Genomic DNA, 22,283 nt, shown 5'->3' on the forward strand with positions numbered 1-22,283 from the left:
ATTTGGGAGGTTTGTAAGAAAAAAGACAGGAGAGGAGGGATGGGGGGGCAGAGTGCGGAAGTGACGGGGAACTACAACTCCCGTGATGCCCCGCGCGACGCGGACAGGAAGTGCCGCTTTCGCCATAGCAACGGGACGCCATGGGTGTGGACTACTACGCCGTGTTGGAGCTGGACCGCGGGGCCACCGCCGACGACATCAAGAAGGCGTGAGGGACCCCCGGGACCGGGGGGTTCTGGGGCCCCGGAGGGGAGCGGTGGGAGCGGGGGCGACCTCGTGGGTGGCTGCACTTGGCCTCCCCGTGTGCCCCACAGCGGGACTGGGGCGGGGGTGAACGGTCTGAGAGGGCTGGGAAGGGCTGGATGTGGGGATGGGGTCTCTGCTGTCCCCTACAGAGAGTCCAGAGGGCTCTGAGGGCTGGAGCCCTCTGCTCTGGAGCCAGGCTGGGAGAGCTGAGGGGGTTCATCTGGAGAAGAGAAGGCTCCAGGGACACCTGAGAGCCCCTTGCAGGGCCTAAAGGGGCTCCAGGAGAGCTGGAGAGGGACTGGGGACAAGGGGTGGAGGGACAGGACACAGGGAATGGATTCACATAGACAAAGTACAGTGTTAGATGTATAGATGGGATATTGGGAAGGAATTCTTGGCTGTGAGGGTGGGGAGACCCTGGCCCAGGTTGCCCAGAGAAGCTGTGGCTGCCCCATCCCTGGGAGTGTCCAAGGCCAGGTTGGAGCAACCTGGGCTAGTGGAAGGTGTCACTGCCCACAGCAGGGGTGGGATGAGATGATCCTGAAGGTCCTTCCCGACCTAAGCCATCCCACGATCCGCAGCTATCGGAGGCTGGCCCTGCAGTACCACCCCCTAAAATGCAAGGAGCCCTGGGGGCCCTCGAGGTTCCGGCAGCTGGCAGAGGCCTACGATGTGCTCAGCGACCGTAAGTGGGGAGGGGGGTTCCCTTCCACGGATTTTAGGGGCAGGAGGGGCTGGAAGTGGGTGTGAATCCCTGGTACCTGGTACCCCAGGGAGGTGCCACCAGCTGTGTGACCCACAGCCCAGCTGGGAGCTGGCACATGCTCCGACATCCATCCCACCCATTGCTGGGAACCCCCTGTGCCACCTCCACCCAAGCAAATCCCGGATCTCAGGCTGAGGCTCTCCCCCATTCCCAACCCCTCCTTGTCCCCTAAGCCATGAAGAAAGGCATCTACGACAAGTTTGGAGAAGAGGGGCTCAAGGGTGGCATCCCCCTGGAGCTGGCCAGTGACAACCCCTGGAGTGTGGGATACGTGTTCCACAACAACCCTGAGAAAACCTTCAAGGAGTTCTTTGGTGGGGACAACCCCTTTGCAGGTAGGATGGGGGGTTCTGGGGCGGGTGGCTCAGACCCCATCCATAGTTGCTGTGATTCCATGCTTGGAGCTTTAAGCTTTCCAGGATGTTTCCCTGCCCAACTGCTCTGGGATCCCTCTGGTAACTGGAGTTGAGATCCTTACTTCCCCCACCCGTGGGTGGGAGAGAGGGCTGGAGGTGCATGTTCAGGCTGTCAGCGCTCCCCAGCTGCTCCTGTGACCTTTCCTGTGAGGATTCCCACCAAAAAGAGGGATTAGGGGGACAAGGCTGCCATAAACATGAGTGAGGTGGAAACACTCCTGGAAAAAAAACACTTCAGGTGGTTTGGGTGGGAGAAGAAGGGAGGTGAAGACCCCCGAGGCCCCCCCTGGCTCTGACCCGAGGGAGGGGCCATCCCTGTGCTCCCTCCTGCAGAATTCTTTGCCGAGGATGGCTCGGAGGTGCTCCTGCCCTTCGGAGGGCCCCGGGGCCGGGGGGCGCTCCGGCAGGACCCCCCTGTTGTCCGGGACCTCTACGTGTCCCTGGAGGATCTGTTCCATGGCTGCACCAAGAAGATCAAGATCTCCCGCAGGGTAGGGCCGTGGAGCTGGATTTTGGGATGGGCTCTCCCCTCTCTCCATGTGGGATGTTGAGGGATTTGGGGCTGTGCCGCAGGGAGGGATCGGCACCAAACCCAGCAGGAGCTGAACCAGTGTCCTCTCCTGGCTTGGCTAAGGGAATTCAGCATGGGAACTGATGCAGGAGCTGGTGGGAAGCAAGGGCTGATTTTGGAGGTGGGTGGAGAAGGAGCTTGGCATGTTCTGAGCTCCCACAATTCCATTTTCACGCTGTGCTGTGCCCTTTGTGCCCTTTGTCTCCTGGATCCAGCCTTGAGTTTCTCCTGTTCTAGGACAAGAGGAAACTGCCTCAGGTTATGCCAGGGGAGGTTTAGGTTGGATATTGGGGAAAATTCCTTCTCTGGAAGGGTGGTCAGACATTGGAATGGGCTGTGGGCAGTGCTGGAGTCCCCATTCCCGGAGGATGTGTGGATGTGGCACTCAGGGACAGGGGTTGGTGGTGGCCTTGGCAGTGCTGGGGACGGTTGGACTCGATGGTCTCAGAGGGCTTTTCCAACCTTAGTGATCCCACAGTTCTATGATCTGATTTGGACCCACCACAGAGTACAATCCATCCTTTCCCTGTTCTCTCCTGGCTTGTGCCATGGGATTGGAGCAGTCCTGACCCTCCCTCCTTGGTGTCCTGCCCAGGTGATGAACGAGGACGGCCAAACCAGCACCATCAGGGATAAGATCCTGACCATCGACGTGCAGCCGGGATGGAAGCGCGGCACCAGGATCACCTTTGAGAAGGAAGGAGACCAGGTAATCCCAGGATCCCAGAGTTCTTAGGGCTGGAAGGAACCTCACCCTCCACAGAAAGAAGTTCTCCTGTGACATGAACGTTCTGTTTTCCCATTGCTGAGGGCACTTGGCAGCACAACCATTGGAGTAATTCCAGCATTCCTGTGTTCAGAAACACTCTGAGGAGCCATTCCTGCCTGGATTTTCCTCAGATAAAAAGCAATAATTGGAAGGGGTGGTTTCCTGCCTGGCACTTGGGAAGCCCAGTTTGATTTCCCTTGGCTGAGCAGGAGTCTGAGAAAAGATTCCTTTTTTCCTTAAAGAAAGAAAATACCTTTCCCTTCTCCAGCTGAAAGTGGCAGCAAAAGATCAGGAATTTGTGTCAGCTTTCCCTGTGTAAAATCATTTCCAGGTTTGCAAGGCCAGGTTGGATGGGGCTTGGAGCAAGCTGGTCTAGTGGAAGGTGTGGAGGGTCTGTGGAAGGCAGGTGGAACTGGATGAGTTTTATTATCCTTCCCAACCCACCCTGAGATTCCATGATTCCATGATCTCTTTATTCCCCTCAATTTTAGGGCCCCAACGTCATTCCAGCTGACATCGTCTTTGTTGTCCAAGAGAAGCTTCACTCAAGGTTTAAAAGAGTCGACAACAACCTCATTTATGTCGCCTCAATCCCGCTGGGAAAGGTAAAGAGCTGAGGGAAGGGATGGAGCTCCACCTCTGGTCCCTGGGGCTGCAGGAGCAGCTCCCGGTGCCGCTCCATGCCCCGTAGGCACTGACTGGATGCACCCTGGATGTGTGGACACTGGATGGGAGGCTGCTCAACATCCCCATCAACGACATTGTGGAGTAAGTGCCATGGGGAAATGGGGCTTTTCCATGGATCGTGGTGAGCACGAAGGTGAGCGGGTGCTCCGAGGAACCTCCAAAGCCTTTTCCAGCAGCTCTGGGGCTGGAGGAGGAGGATGATGCCCACAGGGGGTGACTCTTCTGGTCTGGGGCCGTTTTTGGGTGGATGGGAGTCAAGAGGGAGATGAGGGTGGATGGTGGAGCCCGAAAGAGGAGGAAAAGTCTCCAGTTGAACTCGACCTAAGACAGCACCGGGGGGCTCTGCAGGTGGAGTTGGGGGTCCCCGTGTTGGGATCATCCCAGGGCTCCTCTCAGCCCCTTCCTTTCCTTGGCAGCCCCAGGTACTGCAAGGTGGTTCCCGGGGAGGGAATGCCACTGCCCCAGGACCCCCAGCAGAAGGGGGATCTCCTCATCTACTTCAACATCTGCTTCCCCAAGAGCCTCAGCCCCGAGATAAAAATGCTCCTGAAAAATGCCCTCGTGCCTGAGTGACAGTGACCTTCCCCCTCTGCTCCCTGAACACCTCTGTGCTGCAGCTCAATAAAGTCCATTTCAGTGTTTATTTGGTTTGATTTTCATGTGTAATACAAGCACTGGTCATTACTCTAAGCTGTTCCCCTCCTTCCATGGATGCAGCACTGGACTGGGACCAGACTCCCTCTTCTCCTGCTGCTCTGGAGAGAGGATTGTGCCAAGGCTTCTGAGCAAAGGAAAACAATTAACCAAACCAAGGGCAGTGCTCCTGCCCTGGATCCATTCAGCACCACGTGTTCTCCAGTGTTTTCATCAGCACTGATCCATCTAAGCGAGGAAAACAATCCCTGTTCCCCCCCTTCTCCCTCACACCTCCCCTAATCTGATCCTTGATGTTCCAAGGCCCTGGATCTCTCCTGGCTGCTGTTCAGTGTTTGGTTTGGTTTGGTAACAAAAGCAGTAAATTAGTAGGAAAGGAGCGAGAAAAGTGGAGACACTCTTATGGCTGTGCCATGAGAGACAGCAGAAACCTCCTGACTGCAGCTTCCAGATCAGGAGCTTGGGATCTCTGTGTCCTCCACAGATGAGGAAAGAGGCTTCTTCCATGACTAAAGGTGGCCTCCTCCTTTGGAGGTGTGGAAAGTGGAATGGACCTTTTGCCAGGAACCCCTGGGGTTTCAGAGTCCTGCAGGTTTTATCCACACTTGAGCTCTAGGAATCCACCAGCTGGAAAACTGTCTCCATCCAGGCCTCTCTCCTCTTCAGCTGACAGGGTCAAGGAAAACTGAAAAAGAGCCTGAACTGGAGAAAATGTGCCAGAGTAGAAGGAATAGAAGGTAAAGGAGAGAAAACTGGCACATAATTCTTGACAGGAAGCACAGCACTGTGGGAGGAAGCATGAGGAGAATAGATGTGTGATTCCAAAGGGAGCAAAGCACCTGAACTGCTGTAGTTCCAGGGATCTGAACATCAGATTCCAACTGGCACAGCTACTGGAGGGGAAAGGCCCAGCAGATTGTTTCTGGAATAAAACAAAAATGTTTATTCTCCCAAAATGTGTTTGTATGGGGATGAGAGGAAACACCAGTGCAGGCACTGGAGTGCAGAGAAACAAGGCAGCAGATCCTTGGAAACCCTTCTCACAAGTCTTCAGGGCAGTAGAGGACTGCAGAAAACACAGCCCATAATTGTAAAGAGAAAGCCACTGAAAAACAGCCAAAATTCTCAGTGGAAAAAAGTAACAGGAAGAAAACAACAGGTATTTTTTTACTCAATGTCCACACGATCTACAAGAACTGAAACACTTGAAATGAACCCTTGGCTCCTCTTGGAGGGAGTCAAGAGTTGCGATGTGGAAGCGTAATGAGTTGTTTTAGCATTCCAATAAAAATAGTATCAAGCAGCTACTGTTGATATAGTTACAATGACACCAGCACTCTCCCATTATCATTATTGTTCACCTCTTTGCCTGTGGCCTGCAGGGGATTTTTTGTTTGGTTTTGGTTTTTTTTTCCCTTCAGGTTGCAGGTAATTCAATGTCCAGGTTCTTCCCCAGGTGATGTGCTGGTGGTAGTGGGAGGTTTGGGACAGCCAAATGATGTTCCTGCCCACTGCCATCTTTCTGGTCTGCAGAAGTAGAAATATAATGTCTGGAAAATGCAGGAACATCTATGGTCTGCTGAAGAGGGCAGGACAGTGTCTTAAGGACAGCAAAATATGCCTTATTTCCTTAAAGATTTTTAACCATTCCAACTGTTTGGCTTAGTCAGGGAGCAGAAGTTGGAGTGTTGTCTGTCAATCCATCCCAACCAGGCCTCTCATTTATTATCCCACTAATATTTCAGCTGAGTGGCACAGGCTCCCAAACCTCCCCACTTTGGTGTCCCTCCAGGCTTTCCCGGGGCCACCAGGAGAGGGCACATCTCCATCAGGGATGTCACTGCTGCTCAGCAGCGCCGAGAAGGATTTTCCAGCTCCCTCCGCTCACTCAGGACTCTGGGTTTTCACCACTTAGTGCTGCGGGGTTTTGCCATCCTTTCTTCCCCCCTTTTCTCCTCAGGACGAATTTGCAGGTTGGCTGGAGACTCTGTTCTGCTTTGCCACTGGGAAGTAGGAGGTGTGGATTTGTGGAATAAATTCTCGAAACTGTAAAGGCGGAGCCACAAAGGACCTTGTAGGACTCTCATCTGTTACTTGCCTGAGGTTCCTGGGGGGTGATGCACTGTTGTTACTGTGATGCTTTCTATGAAAAAAAACCTAAATCCTGAAAAAAAGCAGATTTTTCTGATCTTGAGAGTAGATGGGCACTCACATCTGTCTTTTGTTTCTGGTCTATAGGATGTTACAGAAGTAATAAAACATAACAACCATTCACTGGAGCCTGACTGAGAAGCAAATTTCCCTGATTTGTCAGAAACTAAACCCATTAAACTTATCTTTACAAAGCAGAGTGAGGTCGAAAACATAAAAACTCGCCTATTTAAAGATTGTATAAATAGACCATAATTCAGTGTTCAGTGGCACTTGTGCTACTCCAGAAAAGGAGCCCACAGCCTAAATTTTGACTGGCAAACTGCACACCGTTCAACACTAGCTAATTAACACTGCTGGTGAATCTCAGACAGCCCCTGAGAGAACCAAAACACCTACCCACTGAAGATCTATTTAAAAACACCCCGGGACACAGTGACTTCACGAAGCGATTCCTGTATGAGCAATAGCGGGCTCTGCATTGTTCACATTTCAATTGTTTTCTGCATTTCTGTTTCAAATCCCCAATTTCGGCGTCCTCCTTCGAGCTGGGAGCAGCAAACATCCCGAGGGGAATGCTAGATTTACGGGGAACTCCCGAAAACTGAGGGCTCCTTGAAACCAGTGCTGGTTTTCCTGGCTGTCCTTTAAGCCTCGCCTAAGCAAAGCTCTGCATTATACCAGGCCGGCGGGGCTTTCCTGAGGGTGGCTGGTGAGAAAGGAGAGATGAGCTTACAAAGCTTTGTATTTGAGCAGGGATTAACAAGGCTTGGAAGCAATTTGCAAACTCACAAGCTCTTCCCGGCTGCTGCTGCCAGAAGCCTTTTCTTAAAGCATCTCCCCCCTCCCCAACCCCAGGCAATGCAGGGGGCTGGGGGGCTTAGCTGTGAAAGTCCTTGTTTACCAGGCTGCTGGTAAATCCCAGGCTGTTTATTCCATCTGTCCCGGGCTCTCATTAACCCCCGGGGTGTCATCAAGCCCCTTGCTGGGGACAAACCCATTCCCCGGGGGGCTGGAGCCAGGGCTCAGGGACACCACTTGCAAACCCTTTTGTGGTCTGGAGGGGGTTTTGATTGCACTGTTGGTGAGTCCCAAAAGCTTTATTCAGCAGAATAATCACCCAAAGGTGGTGGGGCTAGACTCCCATCAGGGCACTTCTCCACAAAGCACTGGCCAGGGAGGTTTAAACCGATGGTTGTCTTTGTTATCAGTCCTGAGCTGGAAAAAATCTTGGTGGCGAGTTCTCACTCAGCCTTTTGAAGCTCCTGTGGGTCAGCCAGGAGCTTTGAGAGACATTTTAAACATATTCCATCTTCTGGCCAAACAAGACTCCTTGGCATTTAAGGGAATTTCAAAAACCCAACTCCCTCTGCTATCCAGGGGTTTTGTGGGCCCTCAGGGACCAGGTGAGCACAGATGTCCTGCCTGCCAAGGGCTGTGACCTCCTCAGGCCCTCATCACCAGCACCACTCCTGTCTGGGGGCTGCCTCTGCTTCTGCTGAAAGTCCACACCCCATTTGGGATGCTGGATGTGCTTCTCAGTGGGGACCCAACTCTTTGCAGGTTTGCAGCATGCACCAGTGACATCCTTCAGACCGCTCTGCCTTTGCAGAGTTACTGGCCCGAGCCAAAGAAACCCTTTGGCACTTGCTGTTGTGAAATCCAGGGGTAAAACACACCTTCTAACTACTGAAGGTTCCACCAAGCCAAGAGGAAAAGCCTTGGAATCAGCAAGGAACGGGCCCACAAATAAATAGCTCAAGGCGCCGTGGGTCTGCCATTCAGGTGAGGCAGTTCTGTTTCCATGCTGGCAGGAGGAAAGACCGTTTGAAAAGTTTACTAAACAACGTGGTGTTTGTAAATCCAATCGGGGAACACAGAAACACACCCCCCTGCCAGGGCTCAGAGCAAAGCAGCAGAGAGCAGCAAAGATAAGTCCAAGATGGAGTTGTTATCTAACCCAGAGAGCTCAGGAAACACAAACCCCAAATACTTTAAATGCCAGGAAAATCAGACTGTTTCCCAGAAGTTTTTACATCTTGAACATCCAGCTAAGCAAGTGGCTGCCACCACACAGGGAGGAGATACTGGATCTCCTGGTTTCTGCTTCATCTTTTGTTTCTCAATAGACTACAGGATATTTGTAGCAGGAGCCACAGGAACTCTGCTGCCTTTTCACCTTAAGAGAATTATCTGACTGCCCTGGTGACATAGGACAGGATTATATGAGGGATGATCACATCCTTCTCCTTGAAGATTGCTTTGGTTTGTTTTCCTGCAGAGCTGCCTCCAGCCCTGGGAACAACAGCACAAGGACCTGGAGCTGCTGGAGAGAGTCCAGAGGAGGCCCCGGAGATGCTGCCAGGGCTGGAGCCCTCTGCTCTGGAGCTGGGAGAGCTGGGGGGGTTCACCTGGAGAGAGAAGGCTCCAGGGAGAGCTGAGAGCCCCTTGCAGGGCCTGAAGGGGCTCCAGGAGAGCTGGAGAGGGACTGGGGACAAGGGATGGAGGGACAGGACAAGGGGGAATGGATTCACATGGACAAAGCACAGGGTTAGATGGGATATTGGGAAGGAATTGGGAAGGAATTCTTGGCTGGGAGGACAGGGAGAGCCTGGCACACATTGCCCAGAGAAGCTGTGGCTGTCCCTGGATCCCTGGAAGTGTCCAAGGTCAGGCTGGAGCAACCTGGTGGAATGAGATGAGCTTTAAAGTCCCTTCCAACCCCTTCCAGGCCATTCTGGGATTCTATGATTCCATATTTATTGCTGTGCCTGTCTCTGTGCTCCTGGTTGTGAGCAAACTGCAGGACCGTCAACAAAAAGTGCCAAAATTTCCAAATATGCTGTGTGAAACTTGAATGGAACTTCCCTAATTTCAGTAGCATGAGCAGTGCAGGGCATTCCTTTACCTCTCTCTGCTTTTTTAGGTTAACCCCTGTGTTTTGCTCCCTTAAACCCAGATGGGTAAGTCTGGCTTTCCACTGGGCCTCATTCCTATTTTCTCAGGCTGATGACTTAGTGCTGTTTGACGTGTCAGCTCTGAAACTCTGCTCCTGCTTCCACTGGAATTAGTGGGGATATTGCCAGTGGTGGCAGAGGAAGGAAGATCAAACCCTGAGTCTTTTGCTGAAGTGAACTTTTCACTGCTCACTAATTCAATCACTTCATGCACTCTGGTTTCAAGTACAGCTGTAACTCCCTTCCTTCCTTCCTGGAGAAAAAAGAAATGAGGACAATCAGAGAATTAGATGCATTACAGATAAATTGGCATCTCCCAGCAAAATAATTGCCTGCTGTCTCTGTACTTGCTGTGGCAAGAAATCTTGGAGAGGAAACACAGAGGAGCCCGAGGGAATGTGCAGTGGAGTGCCACGTGTCAGTCAGCAGGGACATCAGCACATCCCTTCCTCTGGGATCTTTTGTGTATCACAGCCATCAGGTTCCAGCAGGCTGCTGGAATTTCTCCCAGCTGCAGGAAAGACACCCTCCCTTGGATGTTTTCTTAGCAGAAAGGGAGCGTGTTCCACATGTACAGCTTTTCAGCTGGATGCTCCCTGGGGTTAACTCCCTAGTAGGAGGGAACAAGAAGGCAGTTTCCTTCCAGGATGCTCCAGCTTTTGTCTGCGGCAGCCCCAGGGTCTCCCTCTGGAATTTTAACAGCCAAGGGGTGGTTGCTGCCCAGGAGCCCTCTCAGCAGTTCTCAGGAAAGCTGGTGGCACTGCCTTGTCACGTGGATTTGAGCCACCTAAAGCTGGTCTTTGAACGTGTTCCACGTCCTCCTGTGTGATTTATTGGTTTTTACTGATGGAGAAGGGTTTGCCTGGTTGCCTGGTGGTTCCTCTCTCCCTGCAGCAGCTTTTGATGGGCAGTTCAGCCAAGTTTCAGGGAGGGGGAAGAGTCTCCGAGGTAACTGAGGGCTTTGTGAAGCTCAGCAGCACGGTGAGGAAATGACAGTGTCCTACCGAGGGAAAAGTGGGTAGAAGGACATTATTATCTGCTCTGGTCCCAGAGGAACCGCAGCACGTGCCAGACCTCCTCTGGGATGGGTGTGAGGGGGCACATGGAGCAGCTGGAGCTCCTGCAGCATCAGCAAAGGGAGTGGGGATCAGAGACACCATTCCATAAGAAATCCTGGAGCTTTTACACTTCATGTTTGGTTTTGTGGCCCACAGTCTCCATCCTCCTCTATTCAAACCCAAAGCCCTTTGTTCAGTGCATCAGCGTGGCAAGTTAATCTAAAGATTTTTATAAGTTGAGCTGATGCCATCTCAGTTTTCATACTGAAGGAAATTAGTATTTTTAGGTTAAAAACAAAACAAAACAAAGCCACTCAAGCTCTAGAAGTTTCTCTCAAGGAGAACTTGCTTTCATTTCCTCTTCAGGCTCCGGGTTCTGTAGCTGCACAACCCCTCGTCACAGGAGCAGCTACACCTTCTGGAAAGGGGGGTAGAGGGGAATGATCACCAGTTTTAATGTTTCATATCTGTCTCTCTGGAAAATGTGAGGTTCCTGTTAGAGGCAGCAACTGGTTTAATCAATAAGCTAAAATAAACAACGCTCATCTGGAAGGAGTTAGCAGCTCCATGGAACAGAGGTGAGTGAGGAGTCGTGCCTTTTGTGCTGCTGTGGGAGATGAAGTGTCCATCAGAGGCTTTGGGAGAACTTCACTGACCCCATTTGCCCACCTAAGCTCCTGCTGAGCATCACTGTGGATCCCAGGAATGGCTCCTGGCTGCTTGTAGCCCACGCTGGAAGCAGGAGCCTCGGCTGGAGACAGCCCTGCTGAGGGTGGGATGGCTCTGTTTGTACAGATCCTCCCCATTAACTGCTAAAAGGATCATCAGATAATTCCTACAAGGAGGGAGGGCCCCATCTCCTCACCTGGGATGGAGGCAGCAGGAAGAACCTGCCCTCACATGCTTGAGCAAGCAGAGAAACTTGCTGTGAGGTCTTTGAGGGGTCAGTAACACATGGAAATGTTTCTTTTGGAAAAAGGTGCATTTCTGATGATGAACTTCACAGAGCAAATGTCTAATTGCCAGCTTGACCTCTGGCATGCTTGGCTGACCCAGCAGGGCTGCTGGCACCATGTGTCCTCACCCTAGAAACACCTTTTCATCCCTTTTACCTGTCCTTGAGCTGCTTTGCTCTAAATCAGGACAGGAATGCTCCTCTAGATGTGAAAATTCATGGCTCTGCATAGCACTGCAAATGGCATTTGCATCCCACCCCCAAACCAAGGAACAGAGACAGAGCAGGGGCAGCTAGAAGTGATGCAGAGCAGAGGATGGCACCTCCAAGAGCCTTTTGTTCAGCAAATCACATCACAAAACCATCCCAGACTGGGTTGGTTTCACTGCTCAGATATGTGAAGGTACAAAAGGGGAATCTTCATCCCAGACTGGAATGGTTTTTTTGCTCAAAGATGTGAAGGTACAAAAGGAGAACTTTCTTTTGCCAGACAAAAACGAACGGCCCTGGGAAGTATCAAAAGCTCAGTCCTTCTGTTTTATCCTCAAACCAACCTGCTGAGGTGAACCCCAGTGACAGAAGGATCTGGCAAATCTATCTCAAAGCAAAACTTTTAAGCTTTGAGGGGGTTTTTCTTCTGCCTGGCCCCCATGGTTGGTTATATCAAAGCAAACAGCACATCTTTCAGCAGTGAAGAAAAATCCTCTTGTTGACTACAGCTGATTCCTTTCTGTGTCTCCTGAAAACCATCCTGATGTGTCCCATGACTGCTCATCTCAGGGACACACACAAGGCTGCTATTTTTAGTATAATGTAAACAGAACATTTTTTTTTTTACATTCAATTAATAAATTAAATCTAGTTAACCCAATTTATGTCCTCCAGGAGAAAACAAACCTCTGTTTATTCTACAAGTATCAGGGCTGTTTCCCAAATCTTAGATAAAACCTAAAGGGATTATCACATTTTATAGTATCACATTCTCAGCCTCTGCTGAGAATTACAGACCTCATTTAATGAAAGGCAAAACCAGCCACTCTAGAGGAGAAGGGAACAAAATGGGAGCAAACCCCAAATATTTCCATGGTTTTGTAGCAAGTAAGGTGCTGATCTCAGGTCTGCAGCCTCTTCATGTGTGAGACATCCCTGGGAAGTCAGCAGGCCATGACTTATAAGTAAAGATTTGGAGAAAATAACTGGAATAGCAAGTGTCCCATTAGGCTTCCCACACAGGCTATTCTGGGTTAAGTGATTCAGGTGGGGACACTTAATCTTTTACAACAGTATTTGCTCTGCCCCCATCATTTTTGTTACTGTCAAAGCAAGTTTTCTATCACTATTTTTGAGATTACCTTCACAATAATAGAGGCTTTTCCTCTTCCTCTCTCTTTTTTCCCCCCTGTTTGTTTGATTTTTGTTTGGCTTGGGTTTTGTTGGTTTGGTTGGGGTTTGTTTTTATTTTGGTTTGGTTTGGTTTCTTTGGGGTTTTTTTTGTTTTTCAGGTTTTGGGTTTTTTGTGGTTTTGTTTGTTGATTTGGTTTGGTGTTTGTTTTTTTGTTTTTTTTTGGTTTTTTTTTGTTTGGTTTGGTTTGGTTTTGTCCATGAATATTCAGTTGTCCTTCCTGGGCTGTTTTTGTGGTTTCTTTTTGTTGTTGTTGTTTTTTAGATTTTTTGTTGTTGATTGATTGGGTTTTGTTTGGGTTTTGTATAATTTTAGTCCCCATAAATGCACCACATGTGAATGAATGTAAATCTGAATGAATGTAAACTGTCCATGTAGGTGTCACCATTAGCTCCTGCTCTGGGTAAAGGGCTCTCCAAGCATCCAGGTGTAATGCAAAGTCCTTGGAAAATAATAATTTGAATGAACAAGTAACTAAAAAAAAATCCTAGCAGGTACCTGGATTGCATATCTGGGTATACTTCCATTAAATTTACTAAGTATTTATATTAACCAATTTTTTTTAATCCATGTGGAGCAAATAAATTTACAGGAAAATAGCAGGTATTTTGCAGACAAGTTCACCAGAAGGTGATGGGTAAAGACCATTTGCAACTTTAGCTAAAAGTGAATCAGAAAAACATTCTAAACAGAAGGGTCATTGAAAGTCTGCACGTTAGACAAACCTCTCTGCAGCAGGATTTGTTTTGTTTTCAGTTCTTGCTCAGGGGCTGAAAATCAAACACAAATGCCAAAGGTTCACCTAGTTCTTCAGCCTGCTTTTTTGTTTTCTTTTGTTTTTCAAACGCTAAAAAAAAAAAAGACAAAAAGAGAGAGGGAATGGTTGTCAGAAAGGACTCTGTGAGCACACACAGCCCCTCTCAGTCAGGTATTTTTCTTGCAGACATCTGAAGCTTTTCCTCCTAGTAGGATGTCATTAGCATATAATTAAGGTGCCAGATCTGTGACATTTTCCTGTATGCTTAATGGGGTGAGTCCCTGAGGTTTCTTGGGAGGCTTTCCCCCCCCAAACCGAGGTCAAACAGTTAACCAGTCATTCCTTTCCTCCTTCTATTTATAAGCCACGCAAGGCACAGGATGTAGTAACATTCTCTTGTGGTTCACCAGAAGGAAAATATTCCAGTTCTCTTTGGAGAAAATCCTCAACAGGCCCCCACAGCAGGACTTCATTTATGGCTTTCTGGGGGAACCTCTCAGTTTGTCCTCCCCACCAGGCCCAGCAGCAGAGGAAACCACTGTCTGCTGGTAAAAACCTTCCTCCCCTTCTCTTCTACCACATCTCTCCTTCCTGCCACTCTGTATCCTAATGGATTCGAACATTAAAACTCTTCCTCAAAGCAAACACTGTGCTTTCTCCCAGAATCCATGACCTGGTGTGGGAGAAATGTGAGCCAAGTGTTTACCCATCCACGGAAGTGCCAAAATGGGAATGACACCGGCTTTGCAAGGGCACCTGGAATTCTTCCCGTGTTAGGGACCCAGCAGGGCTGTGTCGATGTCCTGGCCCTTCTCTGAGCGACTCTGAGCCCAGAGCACGTAAACAAAAGAGCCACGAAGGGCTCCATAAAGTCTTCTCATTCCCAGGGTGCCTGGGGATGCTGCCGGGCAATCCATCTGGAAAAGCAATTCCGGCTCCTTCCCCAGCAAAGGAACTCAGGGCTGAGCCCCAGCCCCTCTTCAGCCGCAGACAAAGAGGAGAGAAAAGAGGCTCTCCCAGCCCCAAATACCTTTTCACGGGTGAGGAGGAAACGTCCCCCGGGTTTTGTTTTTCCTTCCAGGATGCCGGCATCCCGTCCTTTTGAAACCTTTGTGTTGGGGCGCCCCGGTCTCCACCTCCACTCAGCACCACCCGGGGGGCTTTTCTCCGGGAAGAACTGGGGGGAGGAAGAAGCAGAAAACATCACTGGCTTTTAAAGAGAGACAACAACCGGGTGTCTCTCGAGATCACAGACCTCAGGCTGCCCAGCGCTTGAAGCTCCCCTGCTCCTTCCCTGCCAAGATGCTCCTTGATGTCTGTGTCCATCCCTCCCTCTTTATTTAAAGCCCGAGGCGTTGCAAACCAGAGCAGCGCTGCCAGACAATGTCCTTCTGGCTGGGAATCCGGCAGTGTGGAGAGGACGCACAGCAGGAATTAGCTGTGTCCAAAGAAGGAGCAATTTGCCTTCATCTGGCATTTTAATGTCTGTGGCAGTTAACTTTGGAACCCAACAATGGCAATACAAGCATTTCACTGTTTACCTACTTCTCATTTGAGTGAGAACATCCAACATCCAACACAGGCTCATTCCAGATATATTCTTATGCTTCCACAGCAAAAAAAAAAAGGATTTCACCCTTTCTCTCCCTGCCAGGCAAAACATTCAGCTGCCCTCTGCGTGGCTGTTTTCCAACCAACATCCAGCAGCATGCCGAATACAAAACATGGTGGGGCAACATTCAATTAATGCAATTAAGTAAGACACAGACTCGTGTTTCATGCTAATAATTTCCGTAATCCAACAAAAGCCTGCCCCACTTTCATTTTATCTGGAGCTGCCACCAGGTTTCCAGTCTGCTGCACCAGAGCCATCCAAAATGTAGGTCAGGCTTGCCAAGTCCACTTCTGCATGAAACAAGGCATATTCTGCCCCGGGGGAAGGATCCTCACTCACGGCCTCTCCCACTGCCAGAGCACAGCCAGTCTCCTGTGACAATTCCTGATGGCTCAGGGATGAGAAAAGGGGTGGGAAGTTACATCCCCACGGGGCACTGGCTGTGGTTTGGTGGCATCAGCCCTGAGAGGGTGGCCATCCATCCATCCATTCATCTCCAAACCCAGGGTCCCTGGCAGAGGGGAAATCAGTAAGTAAGTCTCTGACTTACAAAAGTATTTGAGAAATGAGGACAAGAAATAAAGTGAAGTAACATATACCATATAAAACTAAATAAAGGGCCTCTGGTGGCACTGCCAGTGCAGAGGCAGTAACTTGACAGCCACGTGTGATTTCCCACTGTTGACCACCAAAGGGCAAGAACAAACCTTTTGTGGGGCTTCATTTTCCTGTAGATAAACCCAGCATCAGACACTTCTGCAAGGGCCCAGTGTGTCCCACAGATCACCTGCCAACACATGTTATGACTTGGATGCGTCCACAGCAAACTCTGCTTCAGACCAGACCCCTGAGGTGGGAATTCCTGCAGCTGTGCTCCAGGTGGTACTGGAGTTGTTAGGATTTTCCAGTTAGTTGTAGATCTCTGGGCTGCAAGTCCACGAGGACACCAGCTCCAGGGAATGTGCTGTGAGTCTGACCCAGGTTCTTCCCTGTGTCCTGTGCACTGGGGTGGATATTAAGCTCACTGAAGCTGCTCGTTTCAGACAAAATGCTCCTGATCCGGTGAGTCGGCAACGTCAGGATGTTTCCACATCGAGCTTCTGCTGTTGAGCTGGAAAAGCTCTGTGCATCTGCACAGGTTGGGAGAGGCTAGTGTGACAGACAGCTCTGAAGATGGTGCAGAAGGGAAAAAGAATGAAATAAAGAGGGATAGGAGTTCAGGGGAAGTCCCAAATGGAACAAGCGACTGATCTGACAGAGTCCGGGTAGCGGGTGACTTCTCCCATTGTCCCATGTAGTCTGATGTGACACTGCAGAAAACATGGAGATTTCTTTGCTGCTGGCACTGTTCTGCCTATTCACCACCTCCAGCTTTTGCTCTGGAGTGCTCAGGCTTGTTGAAACACAACCTGTCCTCCCATAGTCTCTGCTGCCAAAGCAGGATTCCGTGCAGCCAGAGCATTCCTGAGGCAGCGGCTCCAGGGCCTCTGCTGCTGAACCTCCTGGCTGATCATTAAACGAGGATGAAACCCTCTGGGAGCAGTTTCCAAGAATGAGTTGCTGTTAATTAGCAATACATTTGTCATATGATGTGCAGGGATCATTGAGAAGCTTCAGGAAGGCTGAGACTTACTCCAGAAATGGTTCAGGGCTATATTGGGAACTGCCTTACCAGGTAAGATTTTATTAGACCTCTTTAACTCACCACAAGTTCTTTCAGAAGTTTGTGGAAAGGACATAATTCCATCTGTTGGATCATCCAGAGCCTGATGAGCCTTCACAGCCTTCTCTGCATCACTTCTAAGGGGTGGAGCACTGATTGCCGAGTTCTCCATGGAAAGTTTTGACTGGCTAGAGGTAACAAACATTCCTAAGAGCTGCTTTCCAGGAAATAACATATCTTGTAGCCCTTTAGAGAGCACCAGAAATGACCAAAGCTGCTGTGGGATATCACTGTCCCTGAATACCCTTCACTTTTATGACATTTGAGGCCTTTTTGCAATGGGGAGTCTGACAGGAACATCAGAAGCAAAGCACCCACTGCAGGTGTGGAAGCTGAGCTGTTTCCTTGCCAAAAAACAGCTTTCCCAGAAGTTTGCTGACACCCCAAGATTCCATAGATGACCACATATGTGTCTCTGTAGGAGTGTGTGCACACGTGCCTCCAGCACTGCAACCCTGTGCCTCATAAATCACCGTGGCCCTATAAAACCCAATTACTAATGTGTTTAAAATAAAATATGGATGTATATTTATAACCATGTGTAATATTTTATATAACACTCTGGAACAGATGTCCAGGGAGCAGCAAAATTTTAATTAAGGTTTTTCATTGCTTTTCCTAAGAAGTCCAATCACAGTCTCACTGAAAGACAGGAGTGAGACATTAAAAAAACCCCACACACAGTGACAAATGTTTACATGTATTTTATAACTTATCTGTGGCTCATCCAGTGTAAAAAAAGCCAAGACTATCTGGTGTGAGGCTCTTTTCTACATATGTTTCTGTCATGATCAGGCCATGCATAGTGGGAAAAAACCTTCAGTGTCCTGAATTTCTCTCTGCCTTTGTCACATGATTTATCAGCACTTTATAAAGACGCAGAAATATGTTTTATCTCCAGGTTGATGCTTTTTTAAGGGCGTCTCTCAGCAACTCTGGCTCTGCTGGCTGAGGACCTTACAAGTTCTATTGAATTTACAGAATCACAGAACCACTGAAGTTGGAAGAGACCTCTTAGGTCATCAAGTCCAACCTTTGACCTAACACCAACTAAACTTAAATTTGATTTTTTTTCTTATGTAAATATTAATTTTGCCTGACTAATGTAAGTGGCCTAATTAGAGCCTGTTTCTAAGTAGGTTTAGAATTGCTGGTCATTCTGGGCTACTCCCAAAGCAGCACTGTGTTAAAACATTCTCCTTCATTCAATTTGTTCAGTATTTTAAATGAAACTTCACAGAAAAAACCACTGTGAAATCAGCAGTAAGATGCTCACTCCTGATTCTAATCCCTCTCCCTGGTTATATTTAAGCATTATTAATTATGATTAAGTGCACGATCAGTAGACAGAGCTGTTTTTATGAATTGCATTCAATATTCAGAGAAGGCTGCTGTGACGGGTAGTGATGGGTGAGTAATGGGATGGAAATAATTAACAGGTGGAAAAACACACTGGTACATGAGACACCCTCTGAAAAGGGCACTCAGTTCTTCCCTGGGATCTTACTCATGAAACAACAAAAGGAAACCCACACAGCAGAAGGCTGAACCGCTCCTTTGGAAGTTTTTCATTTCTTCCCTGAGGGAAGCTAAAGAATATTTTTAAAGTAGCTACAGTGCTATAAATCCTGCTTTTTTTGGTCTCAAGCATTTGTTTCTATAGTACATCCCAGAAGACCACCCCCTTTAAGCAGAGCCCAGTGCCCTGAGGATATGGACAGCATCCCTTCCAGCAGCTTCCTGGTGGGCTCAGAGAGGGCAGAGAGTGTGGCCCTTCCCAGCGAGATGAACAAGCTTTTCTGCAAACTGTTGTTTTCAAGGGGAACCTAAAGTCTTTCTCCATTTTTTCCCCTTTTTTAACTCCTGCAGTGTTTGCACCTGTTCTATGAATCTGCTTTATGAAACAGGCAACTTCCAGATCTGTCCACAAACAGCTTCCTTTCCAAACTCCCCTCCACTGGTTTCCCTCTGTACTGATCTGGCAAGTTAAGTTTCTGAGACAGAAGTGCCTCTAACTCATTGCACTGCCAAGGAAGCCTATTTCCTAACTAATGACAAGCTCACAAACACCTCCTGAGATGCTGGAGGTGTTGCCCCTTTCAGAGCACTTCCCTCTTTTTTTATAATATCCTTATTGATCCTTCTTTCCTTTATCACATGCTCTGCTCTGAGAGCTGCAGTCACTCCAGGCTGGTGACGTTTTTGCATCTGGAAATCAGTCCTAGGGCAGGTTTTCAGCCAGCCTGTCACCTCCAAGATGCACACAAGACACTGTGCAGTCCATCCAAAGAGAAACTCCGGCTCCTGGTCTGGATTTCCCAGGCCTGGCGGGTTATCTGTGCAAACGATTGTTTTTCAGGCAGAGTGATTAGGCCTGACAGTGTGCCAAAAATGAGTGGCACCAGACATCATGAGGGCTGTGAGAGGCACAGGAGCAGCACGTCCCTGATGACTAGATGTGCCCACGAGGAATATGTGTGGCCTGGCCCAGTTGTCACCCCGGGCCTCGATAGAATCATCGGTGCTGACCTGTTTGATGCTTGGAGAGAGAGGGAGGTCGATAATTTCTCTGCCAGAAACACCATATTCATTCAGTAGGGGAAAAACAAAGTGGCATTTTCTCACCCCTAGAAATGGGAATGCTTGAAGAAAGGTGCATTGAACTGGATGGGCATGCAAGCCATCACCCACCCACTGTCACCTTGGGGGAACACCAGGGCATCCATGGAAAAATAGTGTTCTCTGCACTCATTTCTGCATCTTTCCCTCTGAGCCTTGCTGCTTGTTCCCCTCCCCATGCAAGCCATGACTCCCAGGCAGGCTCCCCACATTTGTGTGGCCACAACTTTCCAAGTGCACGACATTTAACAACGCCCAAAAAATCGTAATAAAATATAAATGGAGGGCAGATGGTCTAATAGGACCAAGCTGAATTGGAGGATTAACCAGACCACAATAAAAGCTGTTATTACAGGTTGTCATCATTGGTGAGTTATTTATTAGCTCTAAGCAGTGTTCCCTTCAGATACCAAACGTCAAACGTTTTAATATGGAGAAACCAAATCTTCCCCTTCCAGCTGCTCCTGTTCCGTCCTGCCAGCTGTACTGTCTCATCTTCTGAGACCTGCCAAAGAGCCCAGCATTAACATACCTTATTATGCACATTATTTTGCCAAAAGAGGCCAGATGAGGCCAATCCATTCTGATAATAAGCCCTGCTGTCATTAAACAGTATTATGCATGCTAGTGTTGATCCTAAAACCTTTGTGGAATATTAATGAGGGCATCCTTGGCATTTGCTGTGAGTGTTCTGGAGTAAATGAGTTCTGTCCACAGTCTGAAGGGATCTGTGACTATATTGGTCACTTCTGTAACTCAGGAAAAAAAATCTGAGGTGGCTGGTATGCAAAATATTTCCAGTTCTGGGGAGATTTCTTCCTCCTTTAAAAATCATGCTGCTTAAAGGAATATTGGTTTGAGGATTTGATTTGGATCCTCAGCAGTGAAGAAACTGAGGACAAAGGAGGGAATTGCCTGGGGATGATTCAAATGTTTCACCTTCCTTGAAAACCTTTTTTAAGGTCAATTTGAAATGGAAATGTCATTGTGAAACAAGAAGCTGAAAAAGCCAGTGTGAAAATAGAAGTTGAAACATTTAACATTCTCTGAAGGTTTGTTTTTTTTTTTTTCCAACTGAAGCAATGTAAGTTGGGACTAGCTTTGGTTAACCTAGAACTACATTTTTCTGTGATTTTATTGCTTGAGAAAGAAGACTCACCTGCTTTAAGTGTTCTGACTTTTGAGGGAGAAGTATTTAACATTTATCCTGATGTTATAAAGTTCTTTTGACTGTAAGTTTCATCTATTATTGGAATCTTCTGACTTGTTTTCTTAAGTTATTTATACTTCTAATATTCAACTGGTTTTCCTTCCCCTGTCCATTTTCTCCAAGTCTTTTGATAGATTTTATACAGCATGATTTAAACACAGTAGTAATAAAAAAAAAAATGGTGGGCGAAAGTGCCATGAGCTCTTGCCAGGTTCTGGTAGTGAAGCATGTTTGGGAAAAAAAATCCATTTTTTCTTACTTTTCCATCTCAGTGTGACTGGCGGGTCATTTCTGTCCTTGCCAGTGGTTAATAAAACCAAAAGGAGCAATAAGCAACCTAAAAACTGTTGTAAAATATTGATCTCTGCTTCTGTTTCTAATAATGACAACCAACCCACTTGCTGAAAACTATTCAGCTTGGATTCCACGAGCTTCAACATATTTTTAGGATCCAGGCCTCAATACAAAGGCATCCAGAGGAAGTTGGACAATTCCTCTTAACTTAATTCAAAATTAGCCAAGGAAGATGAGGCCAGAGCAGCCCTCAGAGGTGGCAGTGCTGCACACACCCAGACATCAGATTGGTGGAAAGCAGAGCTCTTTTTGTTAATCCAGCCCTTCTGCTCAAAGACAAAACTGGGGTGGTAACACTTTTGGGGCCATTCTGCAGAAGCTGAGCTGGTGGCACCAGGCTTGTGTCACATGCTGGACAAAAGGCAGGGTAAGAATTTTGCTTCAGTCTAAAAAAACTCCCACCATAAACCAGGCACCTGCATTTTTTTTTTTAACAGACAAATGGCTCTAGACTAGAACATACCTGACCATGCACAGCACATGTGTTATTCCCCAAACGTTTGTCCCAGCTTTCAGAAAAGGATTTGTGAAAACCCCATGTTAAAAAAAAGAAACACCAAACCTACGAGCGCTTCAGTAACATTTTCTGTCACCAGAAAGAAAGAAATACAGAGCACAGGCCTAAAATCAGAGCCAGAAAAGAGGACCAAAGTATTTTTAGACTGTCTGGGTTCCCAGCCCAAGTGAGGGAATGACTTTAATTAAATTTAGCCAAACCATTCCCTCTGTGGTTGACTCCAGTTGTAGGTCTCCCATCTTGGAGCAGCCCTTCCCAACTGCACACAGGCAGCTTTGTTTACAGCCTGGGGAAGGATCAAATGGGGAGGGAAGGGGAGGGAAGGGGGAGCAAAGGAAGGCTCCTCTGAGTGATCCTTGCCTCCAGAGGAAGCTTTATAACTTCACAAGCCAGGGTACAATATGTTCAACATATGTCAGTCTTTCCTCTCAGTAAGAGAGATGAATCACCTGTTTTCCCTAGAAGGGAAATGTTTAAATCCTCTCTGTTCATTAGAAATAGGGAGCAGCTTTCTCATTGTGATGCATATTAGTAACAATCCCAGCAAGGAGAGTAACATATGCAGTTGATGCTTCAGCTTGGCCACTGATGCTGGCAGAAAGGATCTTGAGGAAAGGCCTGTTTTCCATGAATAATGCAAATTGTTTGCAGTTCCAGTAATTCAAGGCTCGCCTCATTCTGCGAGGGGTCACACTTCCTCCCCACAGGCACTAATGGAGTGGCTGGGAGCCCGCTGCACACTCCAGAGGAGGAACCGTGTCACCTCAGAGAGACAACCTGGCTCAGAAACACATGAAATTAGGGCCTGGAGAGGAGTTAGACAGGCAACACATCTTCCAGGGGAGTGAGCTTTTAA

The 22,283-nt window shown here is 48.3% G+C and overlaps 1 protein-coding gene across 1 annotated transcript; it reads left to right on the forward strand.

Moving 5' to 3' along the window:
* Positions 1-98: 98 nt before the first annotated feature.
* DNAJB13 (DnaJ heat shock protein family (Hsp40) member B13) lies at positions 99-4,098 on the forward strand. Its single transcript, XM_027660048.1, has 8 exons — positions 99-208; positions 828-931; positions 1,186-1,347; positions 1,762-1,919; positions 2,595-2,708; positions 3,260-3,373; positions 3,460-3,536; positions 3,872-4,098. Exons 1-8 carry the CDS (start codon positions 141-143, stop codon positions 4,026-4,028), a joined length of 954 nt encoding a protein of 317 aa, XP_027515849.1. The 5' UTR covers positions 99-140; the 3' UTR covers positions 4,029-4,098.
* The last annotated feature ends 18,185 nt before the right edge of the window (positions 4,099-22,283 follow it).

The sequence above is a fragment of the Corapipo altera genome, unplaced genomic scaffold (genome assembly GCF_003945725.1).
Source record: "Corapipo altera isolate COAL_440 unplaced genomic scaffold, ASM394572v1 74, whole genome shotgun sequence".
Classification (NCBI taxonomy): Eukaryota; Metazoa; Chordata; class Aves; order Passeriformes; family Pipridae; genus Corapipo; species Corapipo altera.